General features: G+C 39.4%; 2 protein-coding genes across 3 annotated transcripts in view; one reads left to right on the top strand and one right to left on the bottom strand.

The window, feature by feature from the left end:
• The window catches only part of LOC109044409 (cytochrome P450 4c21), a 32497-nt gene that overhangs the window by 15393 nt on the left and 4012 nt on the right, over positions 1–13092 (top strand). The window contains exons 8-10 of the mRNA XM_019062113.2: positions 1152–1200; positions 1422–1528; positions 2064–2301. Coding sequence (XP_018917658.2) covers positions 1152–1200; positions 1422–1528; positions 2064–2301 — 394 coding nt within the window. The remainder of the gene's footprint in view (positions 1–1151; positions 1201–1421; positions 1529–2063; positions 2302–13092) is intronic.
• On the bottom strand, positions 2243–11260 carry LOC109044535 (squalene--hopene cyclase). 2 transcript variants are annotated; one of them, XR_011900689.1, is made up of 4 exons: positions 10852–11260; positions 7531–8070; positions 2862–3768; positions 2243–2355 (listed from the first exon to the last, which is right to left on the bottom strand). XR_011900689.1 is itself a non-coding variant. In XM_019062314.2 (3 exons), exon 2 carries the CDS (start codon positions 8005–8007, stop codon positions 7546–7548), a length of 462 nt encoding a protein of 153 aa, XP_018917859.2. In that variant the 5' UTR covers positions 8008–8070; positions 10852–11260; the 3' UTR covers positions 2341–3768; positions 7531–7545. The 2 variants fall into 2 exon arrangements, 1 of the variants encoding a protein (XP_018917859.2); XM_019062314.2 differs by having other exon boundaries at positions 2341–3768.

The following is a 13092-nucleotide window of genomic DNA, read 5'->3' as shown; positions in this document are numbered from 1 at the left end:
GTCAGTTCAAAATGACCAGTGTTTAAAATACATTAATTTTAATAGTTTTTAAAGTATTATACATGTTTTTTTTATGTTTTTGAAAGTATAAGAGAAACTTTTCTTTTAAAATCCTTCACCTTTTTGCCCATGAAGCACCACTGCAAATAAGACAAACAGAACCGACAAAACATAGGAACAGAGCTGTAAGGGAAAGGATGCGCTTGAGTGAAGGCGCAGAGATACGACTATTAGTGCTTGATGGATGTCCGTGTTGCATACCTGCAAAATTGAAGGCGCGATGGCTTGCAGCGTGAACTCGCAATGCTGCGCTCTATGCTACCGATGAGATATCGTTCAGATTCGGGAAAAAACTTAACAAAAAAAGGCCCGAATACAACTCTCCTATTTTCGACTGTGTTGACACTCGATTTTTCTTCTCTCTTTTCAATTTGACCTCTGATTCCTTTTTTTTAGAATGTATTCATAGACCTATATATAAAGCTCGTAAGTGCCGGTCCAATACCTAACCTAGGGTCAACTTGACTCGGCTTGGGCATTTAAGTGTTAAATTTTAGCAGAGAGGGCATCTTTGCTTAGTAAAGTCATATTTCATGTTTTATAACATGTGTAACAACTTTCAAATGTGTCATAATTTAGATAGTTGTAATGTATACGTTATACTAGGTGTGTATACATGCGGGTGAGATTCTTTATTTTTATAGTTTTGTACATTGCTTAATGTGACTATCGGAGTACTTAAAAGACAACTTGTCCACCACATAAATTCTTACAGTCCGTTGTCTACCGTATATAAACATAGTTGTTTATGGTTCTTTGTCTAGGAAACAGAATTGTATCATCATTTCGAGCGTAAATTTCCTTTTATGTACCTTTAACTATGATTATGTATCTGAAAATTGTCCCATTAAGGTACTTTTACTTTCATAACTTCTTCTTGATCTTAGGAAAAAAATTTCTTCGGAAAGAAAAAGAGAGAGGGAATTTTTTTACATTGAAAAATTGTATGATTCAAGGCTGAGAAAAATAGGATACGTTTTTTGGGATTCATTGATAATATTTTTTTTTGTATATATATAAAAAAAGGATTTAAATGTAATGCAGAAAGGTTCCTACATCATTTTCTAATCTGTATCATAATTTCTGAACAGCTGATTGTGAAGAGGAAGCGTTGCAGCAAGAATGAATCTTTACTAAAAGGTACGTATTAATCATGCTTTCAATTATGAATGAGAAAAATAATCGTAAAATTTTCATCTATATACTCTTAAAAAAGTACTTAAATGTTCCAAAAAAAAAAATAATTTATATATTTCAACGCTCAGAGCCTAAACAAGTTAAGCCTCAAATCACGATAGTCGTAAAACTGTGCTTTTCATATAACGTTTTTCAACTTTTTGTGAACCTTATGATTTTTTCAGATGAAAAAAACCGAATGTTTCTGGACATCCTGCTTAAAAACAGTGAAAACAAAGAAAGTAAGGACGAATCTAAATTGGTGTTTGAAACAGGCGAAATTTTCACAGCGGTATGTTATTTGCACAATATATACAACCTTTAGGCTAAAGGGTCAACATTTAATGTTAAAGAAACGTAAGCATATCTTTTAAGTATTTATAAAATGTTTAAACATCTATTTCCAACCATCACTTAATCAGAGTTGTAGGAGTAACTTTTGCGCTTTATTAGTTGTAACTTACACAACTTTTGATTTGAACTCGAGTCGCGGCGATCATAGACGAGTACGCCACCACTTTGCCATTCGGCGCTCGTATCAGGTGGCCCTGAATTCACGCTACTTGAGGTACCTCAACTAATTTGTCCGTCGTTGGTGATATTTACGCTCTGATCTATTCACTCACAGTACGGCGCGAAATTCGCGCTGGATTTTTTTTTTTTTTTTTCTTTTTTCTTTTTTTCTTTTTTTTTCACACCGGCTATTCACTCAGAGCAAATCATTGATTTTTAACAGGGTAGCCATCGATGCAAATATTTGTGGAGATCGTCTTTTTTCCCATTTCAAGAGGTTATATATATTATTATTAGAGTGAATTTTTTCCCAGGGGAGCATAACGATGGGAACAACAGTGAGCTGGGTGCTCCTGCTAAGCGAAGTTTTCCCAGAGGTTGGCGATAGACTTCGCGGCGAAATCGATACCTTGATGAGAACCGGAAACGGCGTCCTCACCCCAGAAGCATGCAATGGATTGGAGTACTTGGACATGGTTCTGAAGGAAACCCTGCGTCATTTCGGTGTTCCCTTCATTGTTCGTCGGAGTAGCGAGGACGTGCAAATTCGTGGTAATCAACTCCATTTGAGACAAATAAATCTCTAAAACCCAGGGTCGGATTTACCTACTTGCTGCCCATGGGCCGCCTGCATTTGTGCATACGATACCTTAAAAAAAGATGATGAAAAGGAAAAGGAGAAGAAGAAGCAAAGTGAGTGAAGCAGAAAAGAGAGTGAAGAAGAAAAGACAGAGAAGAGGGAGATGGAAAAAAAAAATAATAGGAATGAGTGATACACAAGAATCGATCAAAACTGATAAACGTGAATAGATCAACATAGATTCGATTGAGAAACATAGAAAAACAGGTTTTATTTTATTTTTCAATCGAAATAAGTCTGGTCTATTACCCTGGTAAATTACTCACTTTAGGAAGTTATAATTTATTAAAATTACAATTCATGGCGAAATACCCAGACCCGTGACTTCAGTCACGGGCTTTTTTTTCGCTGGTGTTTACTGGTTTCGTAGTTATAGATAAGGTAACTTTTTTATGCTAAATATTCTATTCCAATTTGTGTGTGGTGTTTCCCGAACAAACTTACATATTTTAAGTGTCAGGGCTGGATTTACCTACTTGCTGCCCATGGGCCGCCTGTATTTTGCCGCCCCCTTCTCATTCGTTTTGAAACATCAATAAAAACCATCCGTACCGGAACGTGCCGGAGAAGAAGAGGTGCATAAGACGCGTCCATTCGTGTTGGATACATTTTTTGCGAAAGCCCTGTCAACACTACTAGCAAGAGTTAACGGAAATTTGTGTGAAAGTTAAGTCCCGTAAACCTATCTCCATGTGGACAAGGCCTTCCATTTAATAAGTATTGAACAAAAAAATTATGACAGAACAAACATAAATGTGGTTTAATAATTTTAACTTCCGCTGACCGCACTGTATTTGGCGCAATTATTCCTATAGTCTTGTAGGCGCTATGCGTTTCTCGCCGACCGCTGCTGACCGCACTGCGTTTGACGCAATGCGTGAGGTATTCGTGCAGTCTTGTAGGCGCTAATATGTGTCACATGCCGACCGCCGCGCCGAGGGCTTCTCCCTCTCATCTCAAGTCGTCGTCATCATTCCTCTCTGCGCTGCGCCGTTCCAGGCCAAATTGCGTGTTTGATTTCTCTCTTAACTCGACGAATTAAAAGTGCTGTTTCTTGTATCACCGAAAGACGACAAAATTAGAAGTTACTATACTGTTAGGAAATGAGATATTTTGTCACATTTTCTCGTTTGTAATTTTTTCCTGAATCCGAATTTTTTTACACCTACATTTAAAAAATTTCAAAATTGGCCGCCCATGGGCCGTGGCTCATGTGGCCACCCCCTACCCCTAAATCCGGCCCTGCTAAAAACACGCTCTAAAAACATGCACTAAAAGTTTGATGCATTCATAACGTAATTTGAAAACTATTTGATAGACATATAGCATAAAAAGTTTATTGATGTAGAGTATAACTTGCCGTCAAACAAAATATTTACCTGGAAGAAGAAAACAGACGGAAAAATATTAATAATATGCGTGGTTGAAACTAGTTCGAAAACGAATAACGGACTATAAATTGCGGTTGGAAGACAGGCACATTATTTGTAAATTACCATTGAACCGCGTTTAGCAGAAAAGAACCAAGCCACGTCAACTATTGTCTTTAACTAGGCGATTTAATTTTTTACAAGAGAACGTTTGTGCGGATTTCTTCGAAAATTTTGAGGAATTTGCCTCGGACTTTGCAGAAAATTCACTAAAATTTGCAGGGAAATCTGTACAGCCGTTTTCATGTAATAAATTAATTTGTCCTATCAAATCCGACGATAGCTAATGTGACTTGGCTCCTTCCTGCCCAACGCAGTCCAATTTAGATATGGTCGATACCTACCGACAGGTCCACAGCATTTTCTAGCGTTTCAACCAAAGCCTATGGGACACTATCATTTTGTATTTTTCGAAGAGATAACTATTACAGTGATGAAACTTTCAAACTACGTACCTCGGTTTTCTATGTAGCAAACTTCCTGTCATACTTTATATTTTAAATACAAAACCATTCAGGATCACTTTTCCACGATTTTTCTCCTTCCACGAGGAAAAACCTTCCTTTCCTTTCTAATCATATTTCAATGATGACGGGACGTAATTCGAGAATCATTTTATGAAGGATCCCGATCTTTAAAAATCAATTATATGATTAGATCTGGGATGATCTTTTTTATTATCTCAGAGATTTGACTAGACAAGACGTTGAACGAAAACATTATGACAGAACAAACATAAATGTGGTTTAATAACTGTAACTTCCGCTGGCCTCACTGTAATTGGCGCAATGCGTGAAGTATATTCCTACAGTCTTGCAGGCGCTTTGCTTTTTTCGCCGACCGCTGCTGACCGCATTGTGTTTGACGCAATGCGTGAAGTATTCGTGCAGTCTTGTAGGCGCTAAGATGTGTTACATGCCGACCGCCGCGGCGCGCGGCGGCAAGACGTTCTTTTGTTCCTTTAAAAATATAAAATGGGAGCGGACATTTTTAAACACCGGAAACTACATACGTGGTTTGGGAGTTTCACTGTCGATTCGCACACTCCGGCACATTAGTTGCCTATATGGCAAAATTGAAGGCAAACTTCGAATGGACGATATCAACCAACAGGTTCATATTGTCGTTTATCGGTTCAATAAAAGCTTATGGAGCGATATTAGTGTAAGGATGACTTTTCACTCTCTCGGGTATGTATTTGCCTATACGGCCTCAATGAAAGCTATCCTTCAGTGGGCATCTGCCGACAGGGGTTACGTTTTATATTTTGAGAGCACCGAGGGATGAAAGTCAAACCTTTGAGCCTTGATATCTTCAGAACGAAGAAAACATGTTGGAATCCGGTTTGCACTAAAAATAATCTAAAACTGGACACTTTACTATTCTTGATGTAAAAATCAAAGGTTTCATTTTCATAGGGCTATGTCTTGTCTTATCTTGTCGACAAAGCCAGTTAAAGTTTCAACTGTCAGGCTGCGGTGACCTGATTATTGAAATTGATAGACAAATCGATAGACAAAGCTGACAATTTCAATAGAGAATTTGCACGTGTCTTAAATTTTGTGAATTTCATATTTAAAATGATACTACTAAGAAATCTGAGTGCGAGGATATCCTTGGTTTCTAAATTTGACAATTATTGGAGACAATATGAAACAAGAAGAAAAAATTCAACATGAGTATGTTGGAAAAGCGTGCCGAATAACAGAAATGTTGGACAAATACCTCTTATTTTCACGTCTTTGCTTTTTGCATCAATTGGTACTTTTTGCTAAATTTGGGAGAAAATATTGATTCATGAACGTTGAATGTAAATTAATTTTAAAGATTCCGTCCAATTATCTTGATTTTAAGCTGATATGCGGCATTTGCGCACGACCGTGATTTGGGCGAACTGCCGTGCATCGAAATCGCGTTCAGTTAATCTCTTTGGATTTCGAACTGTAACTTCTCTCCTATTCGGCCGATTTGTACAAATGAGGTCTCTTTTTATTTGTACTTCATCGGAAAGTAAAGAAAAACTCGCTAAATAGACGGAAAACAATTTTTGAGAAAATTTGGTGGATCCTGGCATCACGGTGAATGGTTAATCGGTTAATCGCCTCGCCGTCTTTTATTGCCTTGCTCGAAACCGGACACCCAAAGCTATATCGCGAGATAACTGTAGTGGTTTAAGTGGATTTCGGCAGGGGCCATGGTTAGTACATAGTATAATGAGTCACGAGGCTCATCACAGATTGCAAGACGCTCATTGGCTATAGAGTTTTGGCGGGAAAGAAGGTTCTACAGTTGAGTCCTCCGAGCGTAAGAAAGCTCCTATGAGGTTTCTGTCAAATTGAATAATACGGTTTTGACAGAAAAATGTTCTCAAGGGTTTCCAATTAGCAGTTCATTAGATTTTTTGGTAAAAGACCATCAGGGCTTGACGGTGTAATGGTTCAAAGACAAAGAAACGGGTGCGAGGAAAAAAGTATTTGGACGACCCGTTGAATAGCATTGGTTGATCTGTGTGCTGTACTATGGTACATCCGAGTGATTTCAAAAAGCGAGCCCTACTGGCACGCTTAAAAATAACCTAATTTGCTAAAGTACATGTGTGTAAATGGAAAATGATACTAGATGACGTCATAAGGCGGCACATTTTCTCACTTTTAAATCTATTTTTCTTCAATGTCCGATGTCAGAAAAAAATTATGAAAAATACTCCGAACTCAACTCACTAAACGCTTTCAGATGAAGCAATAAAAAAAATTCATGCAAATTCTTCGTTAACGATATGCATAAATCACCTCAAAAATACATTTTGTATCCGGGGAAATTTAGCAACTCTCGATATTCATACGGCGTTGACCCGTAGCTCCACGGTACTGTACATACTAATAAAGGGGAAACCAGTGATGCCAACATTCAAGAATGGAGATGTTGCATGTGTGAGGGATTTGCGATTTGACTATTGATTCTTATGCAAAAGCTCGCTAGAAACACGATGATGCCACTGGTTTTCTCTGAAATCATCTCCCAAGCTCAAAAAAAGCTCTCAAGTTGAGGCCAAAATGGAGGGGATATCCCCCACTTTTCTGAGAGTCCACCTCTACATCAAGACGAACTCTCTATGCAAAGATAGGGAGCAGATACATTAGCAGTTATGCCGTGTTTTCAGTTTTAGAGTCCCCAAATAAAGTGGCAGCCCTGTCAATGTATTTGCTCCCTATCTTTGTATGGAGAGTTTGTTTTGATGTAAAGGTGGACTCTCAGGATAGCGTGGGATGTCCCCTCCATTTTTGCCTCAACTTGAGAGCTTTTCTGAGCTTGGGAGTTGATTTCAGAGAAAACCAGTGGCACCATCGTGTTTCTCGTGAATTTTTACATGAATTGCATTTTGCAAAAAGGAACCACTAGCATTGCAATGTTGCTAAGATTGTGCAACTTCTTTTGTCTTGGAGGAAAAACCCGATTATTCCTTAATAGTTTCTATTTTACTCGCTTAAAACTTTACATTTAAGACAAAAATTACCATCTAAATTTCATAGTTTTTCACGAAATCCGCAATTTTATTGCAAAGAATGAAGTTGCACAATCTTAGCATCATTGCAATGCTAGTGGTTCCTTTTTGCAAAATGCAATCCATATATGAATCAACAGTCAAATCTCAAATTCTTCACGCATGCAACATCTCCATCGCCACCGTCCGGCGGTGTTTACATCGCTCACATTCCTTGGATGAAGCTACCGCTCCAGCTCCTGCCTCTCCCTCACTCCTTCAGCAAAGCCTCCTCCACCCTGCGTCAGGACACCCAACAACTCGTAGAGTATCCGCGAGAAGACCTCGGCGCCTCCGGCGGCGCGGATGGCATCCCTCGCTCGGATCATATGCGGGGCGTTCTGCGGATCTCCGGCCACCTTGAGAGCGAAGTACGCCTGGACACTCGGGGTGACCGCCATCGGGCCGCCCGGGTAGAAGGTCCAGCCGCCGCCCGGGAGTTGGGTGTGCCGGAGGTAGCAAGCTAGCTTCTGCTCGAGCAGTGCGCTGGGTGTCTCGCCGTAGTGGTTGCGGAGGAGATATTGAGCCGTCATCGCCGCGTCCGTCTTCAACGGGTGGACCCAGTCGTCTTCCCTCTGGGGATTTGAGAACGTGGTCGTTGTGCGTGGGACTCGGCTGTTCTGCATCTCACGCTCGTCGGCAGCCATGGTGTGTGAGCGTGTGGTGGTGAGTCAAAGGCTCTAGTGATGCTCTTGAGAATCTGGAATGCCCTGGAATACATAGTAATGTGATTATAGTGCCGTATTCCTGATAAACGTAAATAAACTTCAAATAATTGTATTCCTGAGTTGGGAAATTGCCTACCTACGAACAATGAAGGCGCACAATTAAACGATTTGTATAATGACGCTCAGGTAACGTTCTTGAGAGTCTCCCATGTCATGGAACACATAGTGGTGCGATCATGTCCCCGCGGATAATAGTAACGCCTAAATCTCCGAAATCGAGAAAAATTGAAGGAAAAACATTTGCAGATTTCCCTGAAAATTCATATTTTATTAAAGGAAATTTGGCAATGTCTGAAGGCTCATACGACGTTCTTCCCTAGGATGGAAACACACCAGCACGGACAGCGCGTACGAACCGAAAGTATATGGGAAAATTCTTACGTATATCCTAACAAAGCTTTAGTTTTGTTAGGATACGTAACTACGCACGCCACGCCACTATAGTGGCGTGGCGTGCTTTGCGATCTATCGATATTTCCCCATTTGAAGCTGTGGTAAATAATCGATTGTTAAGGTGTTCGCTGCAAACACCCTGTTTATCGATACTTTTCCATAAGTTTAAACGGTGGCCCAATCGATAAATCGCAAAGCACACCACGCCACTGAACAAAGCCGTATACGCTCGCCCAACTCCGCGTGCATTCCCGTACGTCTGTTTTAGTTGCTTCTCATTTGAATGTTTCTTAATTTTGCTAATTTTATCATTCCGGAACTATTGTTTGATACTTTTTGCATTACAAGGTGTTATTCAGTTTAATATTCGGAGACCACATGCAGGCCCGCCACAAGGGGGGGGGGGGGGGGAGGATACTGGGTCCCTGGTACCGGGGCCCGGGCCCCGGATGGGGCCCGTGTTACCCGTGAAAAACCACTACGAATTCACATGCAACCCTTGTTTCGTAAGAAAAAGTGAAATATTTACCCTAAAAATTTCGCAAAAGGTGAATAGATTTTCAGAAACACGCTGGGACACTGTAGAATTCTTCTTAACTATTCAAAGAAGTATACTTCTTGGAAAATTTCTATCTATTTTCATGATTTTCAGTACAGAGGGATATTTTTAGTAACTGCGTTTCATTTTCTTCCGTCGTCAGATGCTAAGAGTCTCCAGTCTGGGCATCCTTGACTTCAATGGCTCATGGCTCAACTCCCTTGCCATAGGCAAATGAAGGGGGAGTCAAGGGGGTCCGGTCCTGGCCATCTTAGAACTGAAAATAGTATCATATGCCCCCCCCCCCCCCAAGAAAAAAAATAAAATAAAAATTTTCAAGATGTTTTGAATGCAACAATTCGCAAGTATTTTGTGCTGAAAGAATAAAAAAACATAATTATTCCGCAGAACTTGATGGAATAATTCTTTAGAGAAGCTTCAAAACTCGTCCGATTAGTCGTATAAATTCTAAAATTTCTCGGGGGATGCCCCTCGGATCCCCCCCCCCCTCCGTGCTTGGGGCCCGGAACTTAAAACTGGTACCAGGGCTCGAGATGGGATGTGGCGAGCCTGAGTACATGGACCGCTTAAGATAGGAGCATCCGGCAACACTGGCTGAATCTAGGGAAGATTTTTATTTTTCCAACTCATGTGTCCATGCAAATTGATTCATTGCAACTATGTTGGGGGGGGGGGGGGGTGTAATTTTCCGCCATATTGAATTGCCGCTAAAGCGCGGACAAACACTTTCTTTCAAATTTCAAAAGTTGTTCTCGGAGGGCAAAACGGCTCGAAAAACCCTGAAATTATTACTGCGTGACCAGCAGGGGACAATGTAGTTTCTGAAAATGCAAGCATTAGAAATAAGTTATTGCGAGCTCATTGCGCGCCGGTGTGTTCCTCAGGATTGTCTTTGAATAATTGGCACTGGAATAAAACGCCTCTTGGATTCAGGGTCTCAACTTTTAAAAAAAAAATTTAAGAGTCTGGATTCTGAATCCAAGGGACTTCTTTTCCAGAGGAGGGGTCAACTTTTTTGGACCAATTTACCGTCTCCACGGTGCTACATTTTTGCCAAATATATTTTGGGTACAACCTCAATATCCAAATAATTTGGAGGGGACGAAATATTTTGTTAACATGTATTGAATTAAATTAAAAGTGGTATCTGGAATAATTGTAGGAGCTAAGCTCTTAATTTATTTATTCATTTTTTAGCACTAGCATTTACCCTTAAAAAAAGAAGAAAACAATTGAAATATATTTGAAGCAGTGCAATTCTGATGAATTTGTATGGTTGTGTAACTGGGCATTAGAAACGATATTTAAGTAAACAAATGCCTGGTTCAAAAATAACGGTTTGGTTTGTACAACAAATATGGAACATGAAATAAAACACTCCGTCTTAGGATATTTTAATTAGGCATCGTCACCAAGAACCACAAAAGTTAAAAACATACAAAAATGGTGCTACTATGCAAATTTCAAACTCACCCACATTTCAGAATCCAAAACATAAAGTCTAAACTATGATTTTTTAAGGAAAGGGATTGTGACTTTTCAAAAACCGCTGTAAGGAGCCAGCTGCAAAAGCAACTTGTGTTTTTTTTATTTATTGAGCTAGAATTCGAAACACCAAGAAATTTTTTGCACCGAAAAGTGGAAAATTCAATTTTTTTAATTTGAATTTTAAATTTAATTTTTTTAATGATCTGTATTATGTGGTGTTTTATCTGTGACACCTGCTTAAAAATTGGATCAAAAATGATCGTTGAGTACTGTACTTAGAGTGGTGCAATACCATGGTCGAGTTTCACAACAAAATGACTTACCTGGTACGTCCTCTGCAATTTTCACTTGAAGACTGAAGGTCTCATGAGTCAATTTTAGGTGAACCAACACGCCATAGAAGGTAAAACATTGAGCCCCGATATTCAAACGATATATTGAGTAAGAAGAAGATAAACGGAAATCAAATTCCAATCTTATCGATCAAAATTGACCGGGTCGTTGGATATAGTCGGATTACTATCTATAGAGAATTTTTCATACTGAGGGAAAAGAACTGCAACTTACGATGAAAAAATTGTGCAATTTGGTATTTTTAAATGTCGTCAGGTTTACATTTTAATCAGTGTCAAGAGGTCACGAAGATATCTCGAGCTATATTACTTCAATGAACAGATGAGTGCACATAAGTCGGAAAGGTCGCACATTGTTGTATGAAGGTGTGCACATTGGAAGGTCAAAACATTCTCTCGTTGTGGGATTCTTTTTCGCAAAATGAAAAATTAGTATTCGAATATTTTTGAGGCCGTTTTTGAAATGTCCATTGGATGATTGTGTGGACGGTACTTATAAAAAATATCTTAGTATCACAGCTGAACTCAAACTCTTCGAAAACTTCAGTTTCTCGTGATTGTTTGAAAATTTGAATCGTATATATCCTGACTTTCTGATCAGTAAATTTAAATGTAGGAAGGGCGGAGGGCGGCACTTTTCCGGAAAAGATCCAATTTTTCATATTATCTCTCGCGTTAATCAAATCATCATTTATTTTTAAATATTGACTGTGAATACTTCAGATTGGAACCCTAAATTCGTGTTCAAATGTTCAGACGAATGGACGGTGGAACCATTGGAAGTCTCCTATCAGTCTCTCTTTCTCTTACACGATCAAATTAAGGTGGCCGAAGAGGAACATCTTGTTGATCCATCATCAATTTGCCTTCAATTTTTAGTGTAGGCAACACGAGCTCTTGTGTGGCCGCACGGTGAGATCATCATTAAATGGCAAACTCATTCGGGACACACAAAAATAATACATTTTTTCAAACGGGAAGAGATTACTTGACCGACATGTCGGTTCGCCTTCAATTTTTAGTGTAGGCAGCCCGAGCTCCCACGCGGTCGAATAGTGGTATCGTTGTGAAATGACACGCGCTTTTGGGACCGCACATAAAGTGTGAACTGCTATGCACTTTGGGGAGCGCCGTTGTAGTTAATCCTGGAAATATGAATTCTGTGCCTCCTTTTCGTCAAAAGAATAAACCAACTATGAGCCCATGCGGCATTTTTTTACGCAGCGGTTTATGGAAGAATTGCGGGCTGCAAGTATTTTCGAGATTTATTAATTAGAATCAATAATTAATCTCGCGAATTTTGGCGGCTCGTGTTAACCAAAGTCAAAACAAATATTCAAAAATGCACGGAGCTTCCAGTTTCAATTTAATGCATCTTACGCATATACACTCTGAGTGTAGCCAAGAGCTGGAAACCTGCATGTAAGGCATAGCTGGCCACCGCACATTTTAGTCTTAGAAACAAGAATATATATGTGCTGGTCAAAACAGCATAAAAATTGACTGAATTGGCGCTTGAGTACATAGCTAAGGTAATGCACACAATGCTCAGAACACAGGAACACACTGAAAATAGCCTCCTACCGAAGGAGATGAGATGACTTTCACGTCATCTCAGTTTGCCTTCAATTTTTAGTGTATGCAACACACGCTCCCACGTGGTCGAATAGTGGTATCACTGGTTGGCAGGCAGACGGGCTGCAAATTCGTTGTGCATACGATACCTAAAAAAAAAGATGATGAAAAGGCAAAGGAGAAGAAGCAAAGTGAGTGAAGCAGAAAAAAGAGTGAATCAGAAAAGAGAGTGAAGGAGGAAAGACAGAGAAGAAGGAAATAAAAAAAAGAAATAATAGGAATGAGTGATAGACAAGAATCGATCAAAACTGATAAACGTGAATCGATCAACATAGATTCGATCGAGAAACATAGAAAAACAGGTTTTATTTTATTTTTCAATCGAAATAATTCTAGTCTATTAACCTGGTAAATTACTTATTTCAGGAAGTTATCATTTATTAAAATTACAGTTCATGGCGAAAGTACACAGACCCGTGACAGAGGTCACGGGGTCTTTTTCGCTAGTGTTTACTGGTTTTGTAGTTATAGATAGGGTAACTTTTATATGCTAAATATTCTATTCCAATTTTTGTGTCGCCTTTCACGAACAAACTTACATATTTTAAATATCAGGGCCGCATTTACCTACTTGCC

Source organism: Bemisia tabaci, chromosome 10, assembly GCF_918797505.1.
Source record: "Bemisia tabaci chromosome 10, PGI_BMITA_v3".
Lineage (NCBI taxonomy): Eukaryota > Metazoa > Arthropoda > Insecta > Hemiptera > Aleyrodidae > Bemisia > Bemisia tabaci.
Note: the sequence above shows the minus strand (reverse complement) of the source record. Positions and strands in the feature narration are given on the sequence as shown.

Excerpts from the sequence above, each read along its gene's own strand:
- LOC109044535 (XM_019062314.2), bottom strand. The coding sequence starts at position 8,007 with ATGGCTGCCGACGAGCGTGAGATGCAGAACAGCCGAGTCCCACGCACA.